Source organism: Musa acuminata, chromosome BXJ1-2, assembly GCF_036884655.1.
Source record: "Musa acuminata AAA Group cultivar baxijiao chromosome BXJ1-2, Cavendish_Baxijiao_AAA, whole genome shotgun sequence".
Taxonomy (NCBI): Eukaryota; Viridiplantae; Streptophyta; class Magnoliopsida; order Zingiberales; family Musaceae; genus Musa; species Musa acuminata.
The window spans coordinates 24,808,486-24,827,828 of NC_088328.1; the positions used below are offsets into that span (position 1 = coordinate 24,808,486).

The window sequence follows — 19,343 nt, forward strand, 5'->3', positions numbered from 1 at the left end:
AGTTTTTACCTGGATGCCGTCTGTAACGATGCAGATGATACGAGACCTCGAAGAAGCCGTGGTCGTCGTGGAGGTGCGGAAGATTCTTGGACAGAATTGTCGTTCCACGTCGGCTGTCAACTAAGGCTGAGAACATTAAACTTAATGTAATATTCTAACATGTCCTGTTTTTGATAGGTTAATTTCTACTCAAAACTATACTAAAACGCTACATTATAATTAATACTATGTTACTAGTTATATGACGAAAATAATTTAAACCAGACATGGTGGGGTAAGTCAACTGCCACACCGTTTCGTCGACCAACTAAAACCAAAAGAGTTCTTGGGTTAGACTCCCAAGGAGGAGGGAGGGTTGACTAAATGCACTGATTTGACCCATTTAATTAAATTCGAAAACCAAACAGGTTGTTTCAATTAGGTTAGAAAAGTAAACCCATATGATATATTGGAAAGCAATTTTATCGCAACGACAGACGTAAACGATATATAGAGGAAAAGCAAATTAAATCTCTCATGTTTCCCGATACTAAAGAGTGCTAGTTGGATCAACAATCAAACAAGAGGAAGGGCCCACTTAGAGGAACCGGAACCGAATGCCAACTAAAAGTCAAAGTCGGCGCCGAACCAAATACCAACTGATTCAAACGCGACGCGGCATGTTGTCAACGCGGACATCTTTGTCCACTGAATAAGTCGAGCTCCAACTGTACATGCCTACGACCGAGTCGAACCTATTCGAGCCTGACTAATAATTTAGATATCCAAACTAGTTCCGAAGTTAATGAAACAATATCAAATGCAGCTTAAACATCGATGCACAAAAAACTCGATCCACTATAATCATCATTTAGTGCCGATATTTTAATCCAAACTCAACTTAAACCCAATTCTTGATTGGCCCAATAACCTAAAAACAGTGGCTTCCATCACCGCATCTACTTTCTTTCATGTCGAATTATCAAACGTCTGTCACTTTACCAACGAGATGAGTAATTAAACATTAAAAAAATATTAATAAGTTTAAAATGAAGAATGGCATAATTCTTGTACGCTCGAACATGTCCATTAAATGCACTGCTTTCACCGCTTGTGCCATGGAGTTGGTGATGGAAAAGGATGAGAGAGACCACCAGCAGTGATACACATCTAACTAAATAAGTCACTCTGAATCAATGTTCTTTTGGATGGCAAGTATTTGGCATTCTGGTTCAAAATAAACGCATTCGAATGCCCGAGACTCATTCTCCATGGCTGACATTGCCTTGAATTACTTGGACATTTGATTCAGACAACTTGAAACCAAAGGACAGTATCGACAAATTGGAAAATTCTGAGAATTCATGCAAAAAAACTGATTCGTCGTTGTGAAGTACAAAGTTAGATGGTTCCTAACGTTTGAGGAGTCTGTAGGAAGGCATGTCCTCGATTCTTTGGGTGTCTTCCAAGAGGAGCTCTCGTTCAAGTTGACGACGCGTTGACTTCATAACCAGCTGGAGGAGGCCAGCAAAAATTAATAGGACAAATTGTTTGCACAAAAAAGGAAGAAGAACTCAAAGGGATGGTGAGAGCAGCGTACATTGAAATCCATGTAGGAGGCATGCATGGCAAGCCATTGCTGATCCATCATCTTGAAAGTTATGCAGTACAACATGTCAAAAGCTCGCTCATTTTCTGAAGCATATTGTGACAAATTATTTTGTCAAATGCAAAAGCCATTCGTACTGAGGATGATAATATCTCTTCAGAATGAGATAATAACAATTAAGTGGGTAACTCGAAACAGGTTTAAGCTTATAGGTCAACTTTACATGTTTTCGAAAAATATGTACAGAAGAAGAAAAAGATGCAAATACAATCTCATCTATTGTATACATCTCTGCAAAGAACTTGTTACAGGGGTAATCTCGAAACATACCTAAAAGTAGCTTTAGGAAAATTGCTCCAACCATCGACCTTGGTCTTCCTGAAGTCAACAACATATTAGTTACTAACTAGTTGAAAGGTACAGCTATGATCCTAACAGGATAGATAAACGATTACAAGAAACCTTATAGACCATTTAATCTAAATATTAAATTTGTGGAAATAACTACAAAATTTTAATTAAAAGGCCTTCATTAACTTATTGCAATCAAGAGAGTACAAACCAGCTTGAAGATCAAACATCTGTATGAGCATGAATGTAATATTTACACCAGCTACAGAAAATGGATATTCCCACATGGCTCTGACACCCTCTTGCTTTCGGAGAAGAGCATGGAAGGATTTCTGCAGAGAGACTTGTTAACCAAAGATGACAGATAGAGAAGCCATTAAGAAAAGGTAAGAACTATGATGGCAAGTTGTATCAAAGACAACAAGCAGTCATCTGCAAACTATTGTGATAACTAGTAGAAGTCTTTTCAGTGGACCTCAACTTGTCATGCCAAGAAGTTAATTATCCACAACTCTGGGTTAAAAGACACCTTTAAACTTCAACAACAAACATAATATACAAAATTTTGTTAGAATATATTGAACTATTTATTTGACATCAAGTGCTGAAATTATTGTTTGCAAACAAAAAATGGTTTTCTTCTTATGCAAAATATACTTTGTGATTTTTTTTGCTTTGCAAACAAAATGGGACTTACAGGATAGTTTTTGGCAAAGAATAATAGATTTTCCAAAGATATGAAACCACCTCCTCTGTGGCACAAAAACCAAAAATCACTTGAAATTATAAAATTAGATGTAGGTGGTTAACTAAGCAAGATAGATATTAAATAGGTAACACAAATATCGGTACCTGAAATCAGTTGATGGATCTTTTCCCTGCCATCCCATTTCCTTCCACTGGTTAGATATGAGACCATGGAGTTCCACTCCAGGATAAGCATAATACCAGAGGGCCCATAGTGCTTCCTACAATGTCTCATTATTGTAAAGATAAACTATAAGATAGTTGCTAAAATATTAACATCCAGAAACAATGTCAATTTCTTGCTTGTGATAAGTAAAAAATACTAACATATTTACTTGCAATAAGAAAAAAGTTTGGGTTTCTGTCTATGCGGCAAGAGTCATTCAATTATCTGGTCAAGGAAACAAAAAGACAATTCTTTGAGAGCTTAGATGAAATTGACTAAGGCTAGCTAATGAGGGCACTAACTGTTCTCTCGAGGCAAGCCACAATTGTTTAAATATGGCAAATTAGAAACCATAGCACCTGACCATTTACAAGTTAAACACAATAGTGCAGTTGATATCAGATTATGTACAAGTCTAGAAATTAAGTAAAAAGGCGTAATATCTGCAGTACAAATTTCCAAAGCCATATACCAAACTGTTACCATTTGTATTACGGGATTGAGAGTTTCTATTTGTACACAACTAGAGTTAAAGTTTCTGCAATTGTAGTTAGTTTAAAGAATCATTTATTACTAGTTTAGAGATCATTCATTATGAGAAGAAATTTTAGGTTATTGGAATACTTTTTTCGAGATTTGAAAAGATAAATCTAATATCATAACATTTTATTTTTAATTTATTATTGTGTTTATAGCTTGTTACAATAACAATAATAACAAAATCGTAGGTCTCAACTATTAGGGGTCAGCTACATGAATCATTTATCGCCATTGAAATAATTGGTTAAGATCTGTGTTCATAAAATCTAATATAATTTTACGTTGATTGTCAGTGACTTAACGCAACACTCCATTTTTTTTATCCGGGCTTATTGAAAAATATAATTATTATAGTACCTGATGCTCTTTATTTGAACTATCATAAGTAATAATAATTCGGCTTTGTAACCTTCGCAAACATTCCTCCTGCAAACACACCAAAAAGTTAAAAGAGCTAGTTGAAGGTGAATAGATGACGAGAAGTGCAGAAGGCCTGATAGCTACTAACAATTTTAACTGTAAAGAGGCAACACATCACTCTCCACTGCCATGGATGCACACAAAGGTGTGTATCTCAGACAATATGGGAGAGAATTACTGACAATAGTCAATAATAAAAGGAGAAGAGATCATAAAGCCCACTGTTTGTTAATAGCTTGCGTGCATGCGTGCACACACACATATACACATAGAAATAATCAAATTTTCTTATCAACTATTGTGTCAATAGATGACGAATATGACCATAATACTCATTCCTAATCGTGACATTATTTTTTATGACAAAGTATTGTGATACAATAGGACACCTTTTTGTTCCATCAAAATTTTTTATGCAGAAAATTGATTGTTAATGCTAGTTGTGATTACCTGAGAAGGGGTCAAATTTAATAATAGACGGCCATCGATCTCTCTTCTTTGGGCACAAACGCATGCCAGACCTCTGCCAAGCCAAGCTGTCGATCCTGTCACGACCTCAGCTGTAGAAAACACAAGGTAATTAATATAAATTTATACACCTTTTCAATCTCCCAAAGATGAAAAATACTGTTTCAGATCAAGCAATAAAGGCTTCTCGAAAGCATTGCACACGTTTAACCAAATTTTTAGCTAGCCTGCAAGAAGTACCGATGAAAGAAAATTCAGCGTAGAAAACAACATATAGTTTGGGACAAATTTCTAAGTCTCCATACAAAGCAATGCAAAAAGCGTCCGGTCGTTAAATCCAACTTAAAATGCCGTACAAATTGTCGGAAATCATTGAAGAGAGTACGCAAGCGCAGACAGAGACGAACGGAATGGGCATACAAGCTTCGTGTCATCCGAACTCACAGCGACACAAGTACAAGCGCATCGATTAACGAGCAGAGACGAGACGAGGGATGGCATACCGTGCGAGGAATGGCACCCGCTCCCTCGAGCCGGCCACTGTGACAACCTTCTCACCGCCACCAACAGCCCGCCCTTCCCGTCGACCACTCGCATCTCGACCACGGCCCGGCTCACGCGGAACCCCCTTCATGGAGCCAGTGCGTCCACGAATCCATCCGTTCAAGGTCAATCTATTTCTCCTTAGTTTTCGGTCAGGAACTCGGCATCCAAAGCGGAGGAGGATCGGAGAAATCGATCGAGGAGTTCGGAGGCTTGGATTAGGGAAAAGAAGAAGCAGGGGAGGAGAGATCGGGGCGAATCGATGGCTGCTCCGCTCGCTCTTATACTTCCCGTTATGAACCTGTGGAGCGGAGCGGAGAGGGCGTGTTTTCTTCTCTCTCTCCATCACTCTCCCCTCGCTCTCGAGATGGTTTTAATTAATGTGATTCGATTTATGTTGTTTTTGTTTTATTTATCGAGGGGACTTAAAAAATAACTAATTACATACTATCCTCGACCGCTTTAATTTTTTCAGACTATACTTCAAAGATTTACATTAAGATCATTATAATTAACTTAATTTTATTTATTTTAGTACCATTACTTCTATTGACGGAAGATATAATATGTAACAATATAAATATTAGGAATAACACGAAACGATAAGTAAAAAAATAATTTTAATATTTATAATTATGCTTTATTTTTTTTAGTTAACTAATATGTGATGGTGGACGTTGACATCACTAGGGGTCGCTAGTGATTATTGTGATTGTGATTAATAAGAATGACATAGTGGTGGACGAGAACGACATAAGAATGTCTTTGAAGATGAATAAGGTGGAGTTGAGGGACTTCTGTAGCTTTTTTAAAGAGGAGGGAGGTGGAAGAGCGATAGAGAGATATGAAGTAAAAGAGAAAAAAAAGAGCAACGATAAGAGATAAAACAAAAGGAGAAGAAGAAGAGGACGATACAAATGGCATCAATACAGAGGCAAAGTAATACTCATCCTTCTTCCTCATTCCTTGATTCCTCATCCTTCTTTCATCTTTTGTTGTTCGGTATTTACATCGACGTCAACACTCTACATCTGCATCGACGCGACTATCGCCCTCATTTATTTTCTCATCTCCCTTTATCTCACCTCTCATCATCGCTCTCTCTCATCTTTCTTAAGTTCCATTTTGTATCTATATTAGCGGGATACAGGACCTTTGCCTTACCATCATTTTTATCCATCATTATTGTATTATTCTTATATATGTTGTTACGTGTTATATCTTCTGTTGATAAAACCAATGACGTTAAAATAAATAAGATTAAATATTTTATTTTTATAATTATAAATTTTTTAAATATTAGGATTAGGATTTTAAAGAAGTCTAATTACAAAGGATAATGTGTAATTAGCTTTATAAAAAATAAAATTATATATATAACGACTCCGTTATTTGAACCCCAGAAAAAAAAAAAAAAAGGGTAAGCCCTTTTATGTCCACGTCTCTTATCTAAGCGACGCCCGGTTTCGCACAAGAGAGAGAGGGATAATGAATTCCACCTCAGCGCGTAAGTGAACGCGCTTTCCAGTTCTTGGATTGCCAATCGTGGATACGGCTACTGTGATGTACCGTGTTCATTGCATGCTATCCGATCGGGAAGAATGCGTCCCATTCATAATAAAAAAAAGGGCTCAAAGGCTGTAAATTAATGTATAATTTACTTTTGGGAAAAAAAGAAAGGAAAACTACAAATAAGAAGGCCGTATAAATACGCGTCGGTCTTCCCGAGCTTGAGTTCGCTGAGGCCGATCCAGGCTCCAAAGTGGTCACATCGTTATCATCACCAAACCTCTTGTACAAACGCAAAAAAGGGGTGATGGAGACGACTCGAGAGAACAACAAAAAGACAGCCTCACTTGGTCGGTCAACATAAATAATGAATCCAAGCGGCACGCCGAGCACAATCTCGGCACGAGTGGGAGACCACACCTTGATTCCATCTAACTTCAATGAATCAATGAGAGAAGAAAGAAGATATTAAAAATTGATTCCATTTAACTATATCAGTGACCAAGTGGCAAATTTAGTGATTATGTATTTATCCTTCTAAATTTCGGAAGTATTTATGTCGCTACAAACTTAAGAATTTTACTATAATTTATCAGAAAAAAATGGTATTTAGTTTTGGCATTTAGAATTTTCTTTAATGGATGGTTATTAAATTGTTTATTTTTTCTATTGTAGCTCTACCCAAGATTAAAAATGTTTACTATACCTTTATTTGAGAAATATAAAATATTAATATATTATTTATAAATTTTTTATTAATGTAAGGTTATTTTGAGAAACTTCACAAATTTTATTGTATGTTAATAATTGATATAAAATTTGTAAAGAACTCTGTTTTGTTCATTTAGTTTTAGAATAAAACTAAAGAGATATATAGGGACAATCCATCCAACAAATTCGAAATGAAAAATTAATGTCGAGGGTATCTTTTGATATTTAAATAACCTAAAAAACACGAAACGTACTTATTTTTTCGATAAATAGCCTATATTTTATATAATTATCCAAATGACCGATACCGATTAATGGATCCATTTTCCTTTCTCACCTTCTCACATTTTTTTTTCTCGTCCTCACTCGTCTTCCTTCCACCTGCTTATTCTTATTCTTCTTCCCCTCTGTTCCATCCCCATTAACGACGCCACGGAGAGCAACCGTTGGCAGCAACACAGAACCATCCTCGCCCGGCTGGCAGCAGGCCCCGCGCGGGCCTTCGCTGCTTGGCCAGCAGTTGCCCTCACCAGAGGCAGCGTCCCCCAACGCGGCGTAGCGCCTGCGAGAGCGGTTATGAGAGGGGCAGTTCGTGGCTGCCGGAGCGCCTGTGGCCACTGGTTGGTTGCGAAGGACGTCGACATCCGTCCCCGTCATGCACTCTGGCTGCGGGAGCTCACTCCTATGATCAACATTTCATGACTTGGAACATATTAACATTTAAAGCATATATTTATATATACTAAAATCTGCTGGTGTAAACGCACTATTATCAAATTTTCAAGGGAGAGAAATGTAAGAATCTATTTAATATATTTTTCTTCCAATATTCGAATCCTCTCCTCGGATTCTGGACAATGGTCATGTAGCCACTGACATGCAACTGATCATTGTACCTTTTATTATTATCATCGGCTGACTGAGTGTCTCATGTTACTATGGTGTTTTGCACCAAAGAGATGGAAAATGTCACCCCTCACCAGTCTAGATCTAACTTGGAACCAACATGCATATATTCCCGAAATATTCTTCTATGCCCAGTCCCATGCAACAGTGATCGAACTATTGAGATAAGATAAAACATGCAAAGAGTCAACAAATGGTACGGCAAAATTGATCTCATGCAAGCCCAATGCATCTGATAAGTATTAATCACAGTGGTCATAGTTTACTGAGAGGAAGAGCAACTTTGAAGTTTCATATACCACAGTAAGGCATCTACAGCAGAACATAAGTAAATGTTGAACCCAAGATTTCTTTCTATCAGAGCAGAGAAAGCAAAAATTCCGAGGAAAGCAGAAAGAAACGTTCCACAAGAAAAGATTTGAATCGACTGACCTCTTTTATGGACCACACTAACGCTCCCCAGCCAAAAAGCTAACCCAACAGCAGAGATTGAAAGCAAAGCTTCACCTTAGGCCAATCATGGAATTCACTGGTAGGTGGGTAATCATTGGCTACCAACTTTCTTGGTTGGCATGCATGAGATTGTGGGGTAGGAAGACCTCCACGATTTGTTCTTCCTGAGAATACTGTCAAATTTGATGCTTTTATGCAGGTCTGAATCCAAACTATGAACACATAAGAAAAAGAAACTTCAAAGCTTTTGATTTGCCTGTAAGATACTCATCTATGTAGAACTCACTAGCTGGAAGATTCATCTAGTCAATCCCAAATACTATAAATATTTCAATTTGTTGTTGCAGTGGTCCAGATTTAAACAGGCTTTGGTGAGCATGATAGTGATGTAACTCCATTGGTGAAATAACTTAAGCAGCAGACTAAAAGAAAGATGTCATTCATTTGACCCAAGACCATAACTACATAGGTTTCAATGTTGCAATCTACTGAGTCCCATTCAGCTTCAAATTATTAGACCATGTGACATGCAAACCATTTATTTTCTTTCTTTTCATTATTTGCTAAATTTGACTGCCGAGCAACTACCAGAATTTTCTCCAAACACAATTCCATATAGCTAGTCTGAAGTCAAATGCTTTAGCACAATACACCATCATAGCCAAACAGAACCCAGAATATCATTTCAATGCTAGCTCATCTAAGAATAATCTTTGGTTATTATATTTTACAAGATGACATATATGAAAGGCTAATAGGTAGCTAGATGCCATGAAGATGCTGAAAGAAAAGCAAGGCCCATGCGTTAAAAGTTACCAGTAAACAAAGGCATGCTTACTCGTAATGATGTCTTCATGACAGCATAAACTTTGAGGAAATCTCAGGAGCACCTGAGAAGTACCTGTTAACATGTTAAACAAGAGAATCAAGAACATGATAGTTTGCTATATGCCAAGGTCCATTACGTTGTCAATTTGGGGGACTCCTGACACATGAAGAATAAAGTACTAGGAGATATATAATAGCCAAAATATCAGATGTAATGAGACATCTGTCTAATTTGGAGCAGCTGAGCTGCAAACTCCTACTATAAGGAGAGATATAAAACCAGAAGTATTGCATCAATGGGGCAGAATGTGTATTATCAGAAGCTACATATGTCACAGTCAGGATTGTCAAGAAAATACTTGAATCCCTGAACTGTAAATCTTTGTACAGGTTATCGACAGGAAAGCACGAGTTTTTGCAGATTTTCATGGACTAGTAGTTCATCTCAGCCATCACAGCCAATAGGTTCATTGCAGCCTCTAGCTGCAGACTGTTTATAACCAAAGGATCCATTGTTCTCAACATACTCCTGAATCCTGATGATACTTCTAAATTTTGTTTCTTGCAGAAAGACTTACTTTCATGATATTCCTGTTCATGACCTTCTGGTTACTTTCTAAATATTACATAGGGGCTTTTCCCTGTTCTCACGTGTAGAAGTGTATTCAAGATCGTAACAACTTTGTTTTCCTGCATGCAGATTCAAATGTCAGATTGTCAATGTGTTGAAAGTAAAGTTATTAATATGGGCTGCCAGAATTTGCAATGTAATCCATGAGTTGTTTCACAGGCATGAACCTAAACTCCTACTCTACTACCGCTATCTATTATTCACCAGAAGCTAACTTAATAATATATGGTTACATTTATTTAACTGTATCACTGATCAAAGTAAGCAACATATCATCCTTAATAAACTACAGTCTTGAATTACTAAACCACTATCTTATATCATCTCAGTGATTTCAAAGATTCTCTTCAGAAAGAAACAGATAACGATGACGTTTGCTTGTAAGAAATCTCGATCTTCCTTAACAAAGAACCCTTCCTCAAAACACCTACATGCTACATGCCAATCTCCTGAAAGGCTGGCCATGGAGAGGCCAAAAGGTTTTCCTACTCTGCTTTACTCGATAAGGTTGAGAAAATTCTCTGGTAGGAAATACAAATTTGGCCCTTGTGTCACTTTGAGTGTGATGCAGGCTAAACTTCCATTAGGTTAGGTCAAGGTTTACCTCATAGTAATTTAAAATTGGTATACAAAGCTTTAACCAAAATTTTCCATTAATCTAGTGGTTTCTTTAGGAGTCATAGAGAAACACAAACTAGAGCACAAGGGAAAAGGTCAAGTTTATGTAAATCAAGAAAAATATTTGCTGGTATTATCTACCTAAAAAATATTCAGAAAGATTACTAGTAATTAAATCAAATAATTTCTGTTGAACCACTAAAGAAATAATTGATTAGCCATTATCTTTCAAAAAAGTCATAAGAAGCTAATTATCAGACCTTGTTTCCTTTTCAAAGTCACAATGGTAATAGGACAGTACACTAAAAAATTCATAATCCAATGTTTCACCACTGAAAGCAGTTCCCCAGAGTCCTTTCAGTAGTAAAGAATGTTTACTGGCTGGATACAGGGTTCAACTTTTCCATCTTCTCTCTACTACTCTTCTTTACTTCTCAGGTTCTATTGTTGATTCTCTATATCTATGTAGATGCTTAAATTTAGATATTTGCTAGTTGATTAAATTTAAAAACCAACAAAGTGACATGAATCTTGTCATTGCTTGTATATAAATTGGCCTTGTTCCTATCAACTTAATTTTTGGGAAAAGGTTACCAAAGTCATTTTCTTGCCTTGTATTGGAGCAGAGAGTTCGAATGCTAACTGTTTTATTTTTTCCTTTAATGTTTGATACAATATTCACCAACAGATGGGTCAGAGCCCGTTGGCCTTAGCTTGCAGATTAGGTTTGCACTAGCATCCAGGTTTCCAGCCCATAAGTCCATCTAGCTTGCACATGAGGAAGGATGTCAGAGCTCACATATGAGTTGGACTCTTTCCTATCAGCTTAAGCTTTTGCAAGTAAGTGGTTCCTAATTCATCATTGGGTCAATTTGTTTTCAGTTAATTAACCCAAAAGCCAATTGGACTTGAGCACATATCAATGATGTAATATGTAGAAGATGAGATCAGCATTAAAGATACAGCACCAGAACGAATAGAACAAGTAAGATACATCTCTGTATGAACTGTCGGAAAGCTTAAAAACTACTGAAATGATGCAAAAAGCTCTTTAATCTTTGAAAGCAACGTATTAAGAAATTGAGATTAGATCTTGTGGATGCAGCACGCGAAGAATAGGAATAAGTAAACATCCTAAAATCGAAGTTCCAAAACATATTTCTTGCAGTTGAAACGCATTCTAAAATTCCTAATTACCTTAATCCAGGAAAAAAAATGGAAATTTTGATATCAAATAGATAATAACTCGCACTTACCTTTTGTACAATGGTTATTGGACCCTAAGAAAATTGACTCAATGATCACGCACGAATAACCTGCAAAAACCTAAAAATAAGCAAAAAAACAACAGCAAAGATTCAAAAATAGGAGCACGCTAAACAAATTCGCAAAGGAATCCAAAATTTCACCTGGCGATTGAGGATAATAGGATTATAGCGCGCACGGAAAACATCAAAGAGCTCCTAGGTACTTGCAGTTGCGGGGATCATACTGCACCCGGACCACCTCGCAGGGGTTCTTCGCCCGCGGCTCACAAGCCCTCGTAACTCGGGTCACGTCGGCCGCCCGACGGAAAGCGAGCTCGATGCCCCCGAAGCACCCGGCGCCGAACTGCCGCGAGCGCTGCCCTGCCCCCGGCGCCGCGTGCTCTGGCTTCTCCACCCAACTCGTCCGGGGCAGTGCCCGAAGAGGGAGTTCGGATCCGCTCCCACCATTGCGCCTGCTCAATCGTAAATGGACGCTCCCCTTCTTGCATCGAGTAATGTTGTGGCCACTTGGCACAAAATGAGACGCGAATGTGAAACGACGTGTTGTAGTTCAATCGGAAAGAGTCAACAAACATCATGTCAGCAATTCAATCGAAAAACTTAAACTATTAAATTATAATATATATAATTTGACTCTTTTCATCCGTAGATTATCTTATTTTTTTTTTTATCTCAAATACATAAATATTTTCAACGGACGATTATAATTATCAAATTGCAAGTTTCCATCTCATAGTAAATCAAGATTTGGACCTACATGTTGTGATAGTAAAATAGAAAAAAGAGCATGATTCAGCTGAAAGTGCACAGAGAGGATACATCAGATCTTAGATGTTCTAGTCACACCTAACCATAATTCTAAAACCCCTAGTTCCAGTTTCATGAAAAATGAAATCGTAATCAGGTCATTTTATATAGTTTTGATTTTATTATAAAATTATCATTTTTTATTTTAATTATAAAACTAAGATTAAATTTACGAAAGAGAGTGACAAAAGTAATGAACATACGGAAAAGAAAGAGACGCTAGAGGTAGTCGTAAACAATGATAATGACGTGAGTAGAGTTTATGGTGATAGAGTTGATGATGAACTTCGAAGCAAGAGAAGAAGAGGGTATCAATGAGGTCTACGATAACAACATAAACGAGTGAGTGGAGGAGCTATAAGGGAGGTCGACAATTGAGAGAAAATAAAGTGATAATAGCAAGAATATCGAGTGGCCACATATCTAAAAGAATTCCAACAAAAGCATAAGAGACGGAGAGGGGGTAAAGTCGTCGAGGAGGGAAGGACGATAAAGAGAAAAAAAAAATCTGATAAAAGCAAAAGAGGAGGCTGAGAAAAATAAAAAATAAAAAATCATATTAGATACAAGTCACTAGATTTTGAATATGCATGCTAATCATACTATACCATGGAACTCATTTGTGTGTTAACTTATGTTTTTCTTTTCCTAAGCATCTCGGACCCCTTGGTTTCGATTCAGTTCGGATTTCACAATTGATCAGTTTCGATTTTGATTTTTAACCGGTTCGATTTCCATTAATTTTGATCCTGATCTAAAGTGTGGGTCCTGCAACAACACACATTTGGTGATATTTCCTACGGATACCAAATCATCTCATCCCAAGCCAAAATGACGGCCCGGCGTATGTGGTGGTTTTGGTGAGAGGCTTTAAAGCAGCATTCGGTTGAAGGAAACAATCCGTCAGTCTTAATTAGCTGGTGTTCGTCGAGGTTTGCAGTGGTCATCTTTTACGTGTCGGGAATTCTTCCAATGATGCCGGTAGTTGACGACAATGGCTTGCAGCGGCGATCCGTGACCTTTGCTTCTCTTGCAACGCAAGTTCCTATGCACTCCTTACCATCATCTTACCAATGTTCTTATCTTAAGCATGCATGCCACATTAATTCTCTTCCACATGAACGTGGCTTAACATCTCAAACCAAGTAAACGAAAGAGGCATTAATGACGTCCTTAGTTCGGAGACATCGTGATCCATCCAGTTCCTGTTGGCTTCATAGTTGAACTGAAGATGCCAGATTTTTCAGCGCAGAGGTCTTCTGTGACTTCTTGGGTTGATTAATTTGCAGAGAGGATGGACCTCTGCAACAAAATCGTTTGGACATGCGGAGGATGGAAGTAATGTGTAAGCTCAAGTCACCACCAGAAATCCTTGCAGCTCTCTATTACTGTGTTCTCTCTCTCTCTCTCTCTCTCTCTCAACATTCTGACTATATTATCACCAGACCACTCCGTTCTTTCATCTCATCAGCTCTTCCTTTAGCCATCATCACACTGAGAGGAGGAGAAGAAGAAAGGACAGAAATGGCTTCCCAGGTGCCTATGCTCGCCCTAGCCATCTCCCTCTGCCTCCTCGCCACTTGCTTCGCCCAATCCCCGGCTTCCTCCCCCTCAAACGCGCCGCCAACCATGGTCACTCCCCCGACCGCCTTCGCCGCGCCTCCAACCACACCGTCTCCCCCTCCCGCCACCGTCCCCCCGCCGACGGCCATCCCATCCCCCTCCACACCACCTCCGGTTACCACCCCGCCGCTCGCCACCCCACCTCCGGCCTTGGTTCCCATTGCGTCGTCGCCACCGCCCGCACCGCTGGCTCCAGCAGTTGCTCCAGCTCCCCTAACAACGGTGTCCCCTGCACCGGCTCCGAATGCAGCGTCGCCAATTTCGTCGACGTCTCCGACGACGCCGCCATCTCCTAGTCCCTCTGCTTCTGCGACTCCGGCCGATGGCGGTTCCCGGGCTTACGTGCATGGGGTCAGCATGAGACTGACAGCGTTCCTTGGGGGACTTGCGTTGCTTCTGTAGAGGTTCCTCAACTTTGGTGCTCTGAGTTCATGGATTCTACGTATTATTTAGTGTAATAATCTTTCTACTTCATGTTCTTGGTCGTTTGACCATTACCTTATGGAGAAGATTGATCAGGCTATTGCAACCACAGGATTTGTTGAAGATGAAGGAAGATGAGTCACTCGGGAATCTTTGATATAATTTTTCCTTTTGTTAATATTCACGTGGAAAACTCTACATTGTGATTATCATTGGTTACTTTGAGTTGAAATTATAGTTAAATACATATATTATTTTAGTATTTTATAATGTTCTAAAAAAAATAGTAATATCATTTTAAGTTTTAACAAAATGGTTATTGGATGATGGAGATTTTTTCTCTTTCTTTTTTAGAATTATATATATATATATATAAGTTTTACATTTTCAAAGAAAAGAAAAACTAAAAGTTAGATTTAAAGAAATAAATACCAAACTCGTAAAAACACGCAAGCGCGGGTGGAGGAGCAAGTTAGTTGCGGACGCTTCACCACCTCTCGTTGCTGCTTTAGTGGCGCCGGTGACACTCGTTCGATTCCCTTCATCTTCTCCATCACTCGGCTGCCTCGGCACACCCAAACGGCGCCCGCACTTTCCATGGCCGCGGCGACCTCCCCCTCTTCTTTCTCATTCCTTCGTCTTCATCCCTTATCCTCCTTCCCCTCTTCTCTCCGCCGTTGCCGCCGGACGATATCGACATCTCGTTGTCGAGCCATGGCCCCGATTGTCGCATCAATCGACAACACCCGGAAGGAGGAGATCGTCGTCGTTGGCGCCGGAATCGCCGGCCTCGCCACCGCTCTCTCCCTCCATAGGTACTTTATCTCCTCCCCCTTCCGATTAGTGGTGGGCTCACGAGATTGTCCGATCCTAATGCAGGCTCGGGGTTGGTTCGGTGGTGCTGGAGCAAGGAGAATCGCTCCGGGCCGGAGGCACCTCGCTGACGCTCTTTAAGAACGGGTGGCGCGTCTTGGATTCCATCGGCGTCGCTGACGAACTTCGGGCGCAGTTCCTTCAGATCCAAGGGTATGATTTGAACCCTAAGGATGGCCTTCTTTGGGGGGGAAATATTGCTTTGATTGCGATGTGTTGTTGCGTCTGAACTCGTTGATGGTGTCAGCTTCGTACAGGCTGGTGATGAGAGCGGATGATGGAAGAGAGCTTCGGTCGTTCGTGTTTGAAGAAGAAGTACCAGGGTAACAGCTGTGCTCTTGTTCTAGTTACAGTAATTTGTGGAATTTGGCTCTGATGGTGCTCGTCTGATGGTCGACGCAGGCAGGAAGTTCGAGCAGTAGAGAGGAGAGTGCTGCTCGAGACTCTAGCTAGCCGATTGCCACCAAACACGATATCCTTCTCGTCCAGATTGAAATCCATTATAAAAGAAGGAAATCAGGGATCATTGCTAGAACTTGAGGATGGTGGCCGCATACGTGCAAAGGTACATAGTTGAAAACCTTCGAATTAGAAGGTTTCTGCATTGGATTAGTGCTTGGTTTCGTGCATACTGTTCTGATTTGGAGAAGCTTCAAAGTCACTAATGCTTAAAGCTGCGAAGTCATATATTTTAGTTGAAACAGAATGTGTGGATACGTTCAGATTCCCTCCAAATGTGCAGACCATATAGTTCCTTTCTCATTAGAATGATTCTTGGGGAAAATGCATGTTCCAGGACTTCTATCCCACTGTTGGGCTTCACTAAACTTTGCATCTAGCTTTATTTATACTTATGAACCTTTTTATGACTTTTTGAATAGCTCTCTCTCCTCAAGGATTGCCCATGTCATCCTGTGGAGCTGCCATTGCATGTTTATCATGTTCAATGAAATATATTATGCCAACTTGGTTAAGGACCTACAAGCCTGTTCCTGTGGCAAGGCGATACTTGGTCGTGGCCAAAATTAGGTGGAAAGGATGCATATAATTTTATGTAATTTTAATTGGCTACATAATGTTCCTTTTGGATTGGTTCTACTTGTCTGGAATGTTCATATTTAGTGCCAGTTGAATTTTATATGCACACATTTTTGGTTCTGTTATTCAATTAATGTTATGCAATATATTCGAAGTATTATTGTGGTTCTCGACTACATTTTGTCTAGTACTTTTTTAAACTCTAAAATGAAGCGTGAAAAAGTTTTATTTGTTTGTATTCAAAACAAGTTCTTTAAAGTACCTTTTGTTCATGTAACTTGTGATTACTTCAACTAGTAATAAATTAATAAGGGTGTACAAAAATAACACTAGTATGCAAGAGAGCCAACTTGATCACTGTAGTTTGTAAATTATGTATAAGTTGACTACTGCCATTATGTTTTTAGATTTGGATACCACAGTTACTCCTTTTTGCCTTTTGCTCTGATCCATCTGTCCTTGGTTCATGTGTTATGGCTATTTTGTTTGTCATTGATGTGGTTTCTTCTATTCTTTTGGTTTTTTGTTCACAGAATACTAGACTTGTTGTAGATCATTGTCGACCTTAGTAATTGTATACTAAAAACATACAGTAGAAAACTAGCAATTTCTTTCAACCAGTTGGGTTAGCTGCAATTTTTCTTACTATCACCGAGGGTCAACATTTTTAAAGAATCAACTTTGTGAACAGTAATAAGAATTTTGTGTTAAATCCAAAGTCACAGAAGACAATGGAAAAAAAAGTGGCAGATAGTTTAGATATGAGATCAATTTAGAACCTGTAGTAGGAAAGCTAATTTCAGTGAAAAGTGATGCAGTTCCATTAGCAGCAGATTCCAAGGTATTTTTTAAAAAAAATTAAGATTAGCTTGCTGGAATTCTGGCGATTATTTTTAAGCAATTCAAGTGAAAAAAAGGAGGGAACCAATATTGTCGTGTTAACCTCATTTATATTAAATAACTCACAATATCGAGTTTTTATGAATACAAGGTGCTCTCAGCTATACAATTACATTTCCTATTTCTGTATCCTGCCCATAAAGTAAAAGTAAAATGTATTGGAATTTAATATAAATGAGGTTAACACTTGACAATATTGGTTCCCTGATTATTTTCACTTGAATTGTTTAAAAATAATTGCCAGAATTGCAGCAAGCTAATTTTTAGTTTTAAACACATGTTTTTTTTACATAATTAATGTTCTGTTCCTTATTTCTTGAAGCAATATCATGTCTATTTATTTTGTTTCCTTGGAGAAGTCAAAGACTTATTTGACGTATGCACTTTATATTAACATTGTCAGGTGCTTGGTTGTTAACAGATAGTTATTGGTTGTGATGGAGTCCGTTCACCAGTAGCAAAATGGATGGGGTTTTCAGAACCCAAGTATGTAGGACATTGTGCCTTCCGTGGCCTCGGAATATATCCTGGTGGCCACCCATACAAAGCAAAAGTGAACTACATCTATGGAAGGGGTCTTCGTGCTGGTTTTGTTCCAGTTTCTCCCACTAAAGTTTATTGGTTCATCTGCTTCAACAGTACATCACCAGGTCTGCATGTAAAACTTTGCTCGTTATGTTATTTTGTTTACTTCAACTTTCCAGTTCTAAAATTCTTATGTTTTGATTGACTGTCTTGGATTTCTGAAAAGATCTGTTTCTGCTGATTGTACATGGTATTTTCTCAATAAGGATGAGTTAGCATTATCTCGAATATTATCATGTTCAATTAGGTTTAATTCTTGAGTATGTAATCATCATCTTAGTGTCATACTGCTTTTGGTTTTTTTAAATTTCTTTTCACTTTCTTTTGACAAGAAAAATTAGAATATGACACCTTGAATCAAGTTATGAAGAGTAAATTAAAAGAGAAGAAAATCTATAACGGACAAGAAACGTACTCATATGAGACATCTGAATTGTGATAGGTGAGCATTCTTTGACTTAAATTAATAACATATTCTCACATTATAAGTTCTGAAACAGGGCCAAGGATCAGTGACCCAGCTGTTCTGAAGCAAGAAGCTCTCAATCTTGTAAGAAGCTGGCCTATGGAGCTACTGGATGTCATGCAGAATACCCCAGATGATTCAGTTATCAAGACTCCGCTGGTTGACCGATGGCTTTGGCCAGGTCTTACCCCGTCAGCCTCATCAAAAGGGGTGGTGGTGGTCGGTGATGCATGGCATCCCATGACTCCCAATCTCGGTCAGGGAGCTTGTTGTGCACTAGAAGATTCTGTGGTTCTGGCCAAAAAATTAGCGGCTGCTATCGGGGGTGGGCAGGACTCGGTAGATGCAGCAATGCAGGACTACAGCCAGGAGAGATGGGCACGTATTTTTCCATTGACGGCACGTTCTAATCTCGTGGGTTCTCTGTTGCAGTGGGACAACCCTCTTGTTTGTGCCTTTAGGAACAATATCATGGTCCCAAAGCTTGTGAGTTTGGGTCCGTTCTTGGAACACACAAATTTTGAGTGCGAGATGCTGGAGCCGGTGGCATCAGGCTGATCTACTTTGGCTGTGATTACAATCACAAGGTACCATCTCTTCATGTTGGTTGGCTCATCATATCCACACAGACGATAAATATAGAAAACTTTTCGGCCCTATCGTTGTATATATTTGGCATACAAAATTGCCATCACTAGTCACAAACTGCATACAAAGTATGTCCCATGCATGGCCTACATTACATTTGTACCATATATTTAGATTTCGTCATGATCACTTTGTTTTCATTTCTCGTGGTAAGCTTTGTTAAATTACCATTTTAGATACTCTAGTACTGATTAATTTTTCTAATATTGTGGCTTTGTTAAATTACCATATTA

General features: G+C 38.8%; 3 protein-coding genes and 1 long non-coding RNA gene across 9 annotated transcripts; 2 read left to right on the forward strand and 2 right to left on the reverse strand.

Moving 5' to 3' along the window:
* Positions 1-1,265: 1,265 nt before the first annotated feature.
* Positions 1,266-5,171, reverse strand: LOC135603632 (uncharacterized). 2 transcript variants are annotated; one of them, XM_065094319.1, is made up of 9 exons: positions 4,784-5,171; positions 4,263-4,372; positions 3,750-3,818; positions 2,792-2,907; positions 2,637-2,691; positions 2,151-2,271; positions 1,919-1,966; positions 1,580-1,674; positions 1,266-1,493 (listed from the first exon to the last, which is right to left on the reverse strand). In XM_065094319.1, the coding sequence occupies exons 1-9, from the start codon at positions 4,875-4,877 to the stop codon at positions 1,392-1,394; spliced, it is 810 nt and encodes a 269-aa protein (XP_064950391.1). In that variant the 5' UTR covers positions 4,878-5,171; the 3' UTR covers positions 1,266-1,391. The 2 variants fall into 2 exon arrangements, with proteins under 2 accessions (XP_064950391.1, XP_064950392.1); XM_065094320.1 differs by lacking the exon at positions 3,750-3,818.
* Positions 5,172-7,235: 2,064 nt separating this feature from the next.
* LOC135603658 (uncharacterized) lies at positions 7,236-12,233 on the reverse strand. Of its 5 annotated transcripts, XR_010484146.1 has the most exons (5): positions 11,889-12,233; positions 11,736-11,795; positions 9,241-9,303; positions 8,382-8,575; positions 7,236-7,725 (listed from the first exon to the last, which is right to left on the reverse strand). It is a non-coding gene; the product is annotated as an uncharacterized LOC135603658 (long non-coding RNA). The 5 variants fall into 5 exon arrangements; XR_010484143.1 differs by having other exon boundaries at positions 8,382-9,303; XR_010484141.1 differs by having other exon boundaries at positions 8,382-9,920.
* A 1,845-nt stretch (positions 12,234-14,078) lies between these two features.
* On the forward strand, positions 14,079-14,579 carry LOC135611787 (classical arabinogalactan protein 9-like). Its single transcript, XM_065107419.1, has one exon. It carries the CDS (start codon positions 14,079-14,081, stop codon positions 14,577-14,579), a length of 501 nt encoding a protein of 166 aa, XP_064963491.1.
* Positions 14,580-15,063: 484 nt separating this feature from the next.
* Positions 15,064-19,250, forward strand: LOC103975868 (monooxygenase 3-like). The gene is made up of 6 exons (XM_009390986.3): positions 15,064-15,415; positions 15,480-15,626; positions 15,731-15,796; positions 15,876-16,038; positions 17,833-18,061; positions 18,497-19,250. The coding sequence occupies exons 1-6, from the start codon at positions 15,198-15,200 to the stop codon at positions 19,018-19,020; spliced, it is 1,347 nt and encodes a 448-aa protein (XP_009389261.2). The 5' UTR covers positions 15,064-15,197; the 3' UTR covers positions 19,021-19,250.
* The last annotated feature ends 93 nt before the right edge of the window (positions 19,251-19,343 follow it).

Coding starts and splice junctions, on each gene's coding strand:
- LOC135603632 (XM_065094319.1), bottom strand. CDS start 4,877: ATGCGAGTGGTCGACGGGAAGGGCGGGCTGTTGGTGGCGGTGAGAAGG. Junction 3,819..4,262: donor TAAATTTGACCCCTTCTCAG/GTAATCACAACT, acceptor GTGTGTTTGCAG/GAGGAATGTTTGCGAAGGTT. Junction 1,494..1,579: donor CCTCCTACATGGATTTCAAT/GTACGCTGCTCT, acceptor GGCCTCCTCCAG/CTGGTTATGAAGTCAACGCG.
- LOC135611787 (XM_065107419.1), top strand. CDS start 14,079: ATGGCTTCCCAGGTGCCTATGCTCGCCCTAGCCATCTCCCTCTGCCTC.
- LOC103975868 (XM_009390986.3), top strand. CDS start 15,198: ATGGCCGCGGCGACCTCCCCCTCTTCTTTCTCATTCCTTCGTCTTCAT. Junction 15,416..15,479: donor ACCGCTCTCTCCCTCCATAG/GTACTTTATCTC, acceptor ATCCTAATGCAG/GCTCGGGGTTGGTTCGGTGG. Junction 15,797..15,875: donor TTTGAAGAAGAAGTACCAGG/GTAACAGCTGTG, acceptor TGGTCGACGCAG/GCAGGAAGTTCGAGCAGTAG.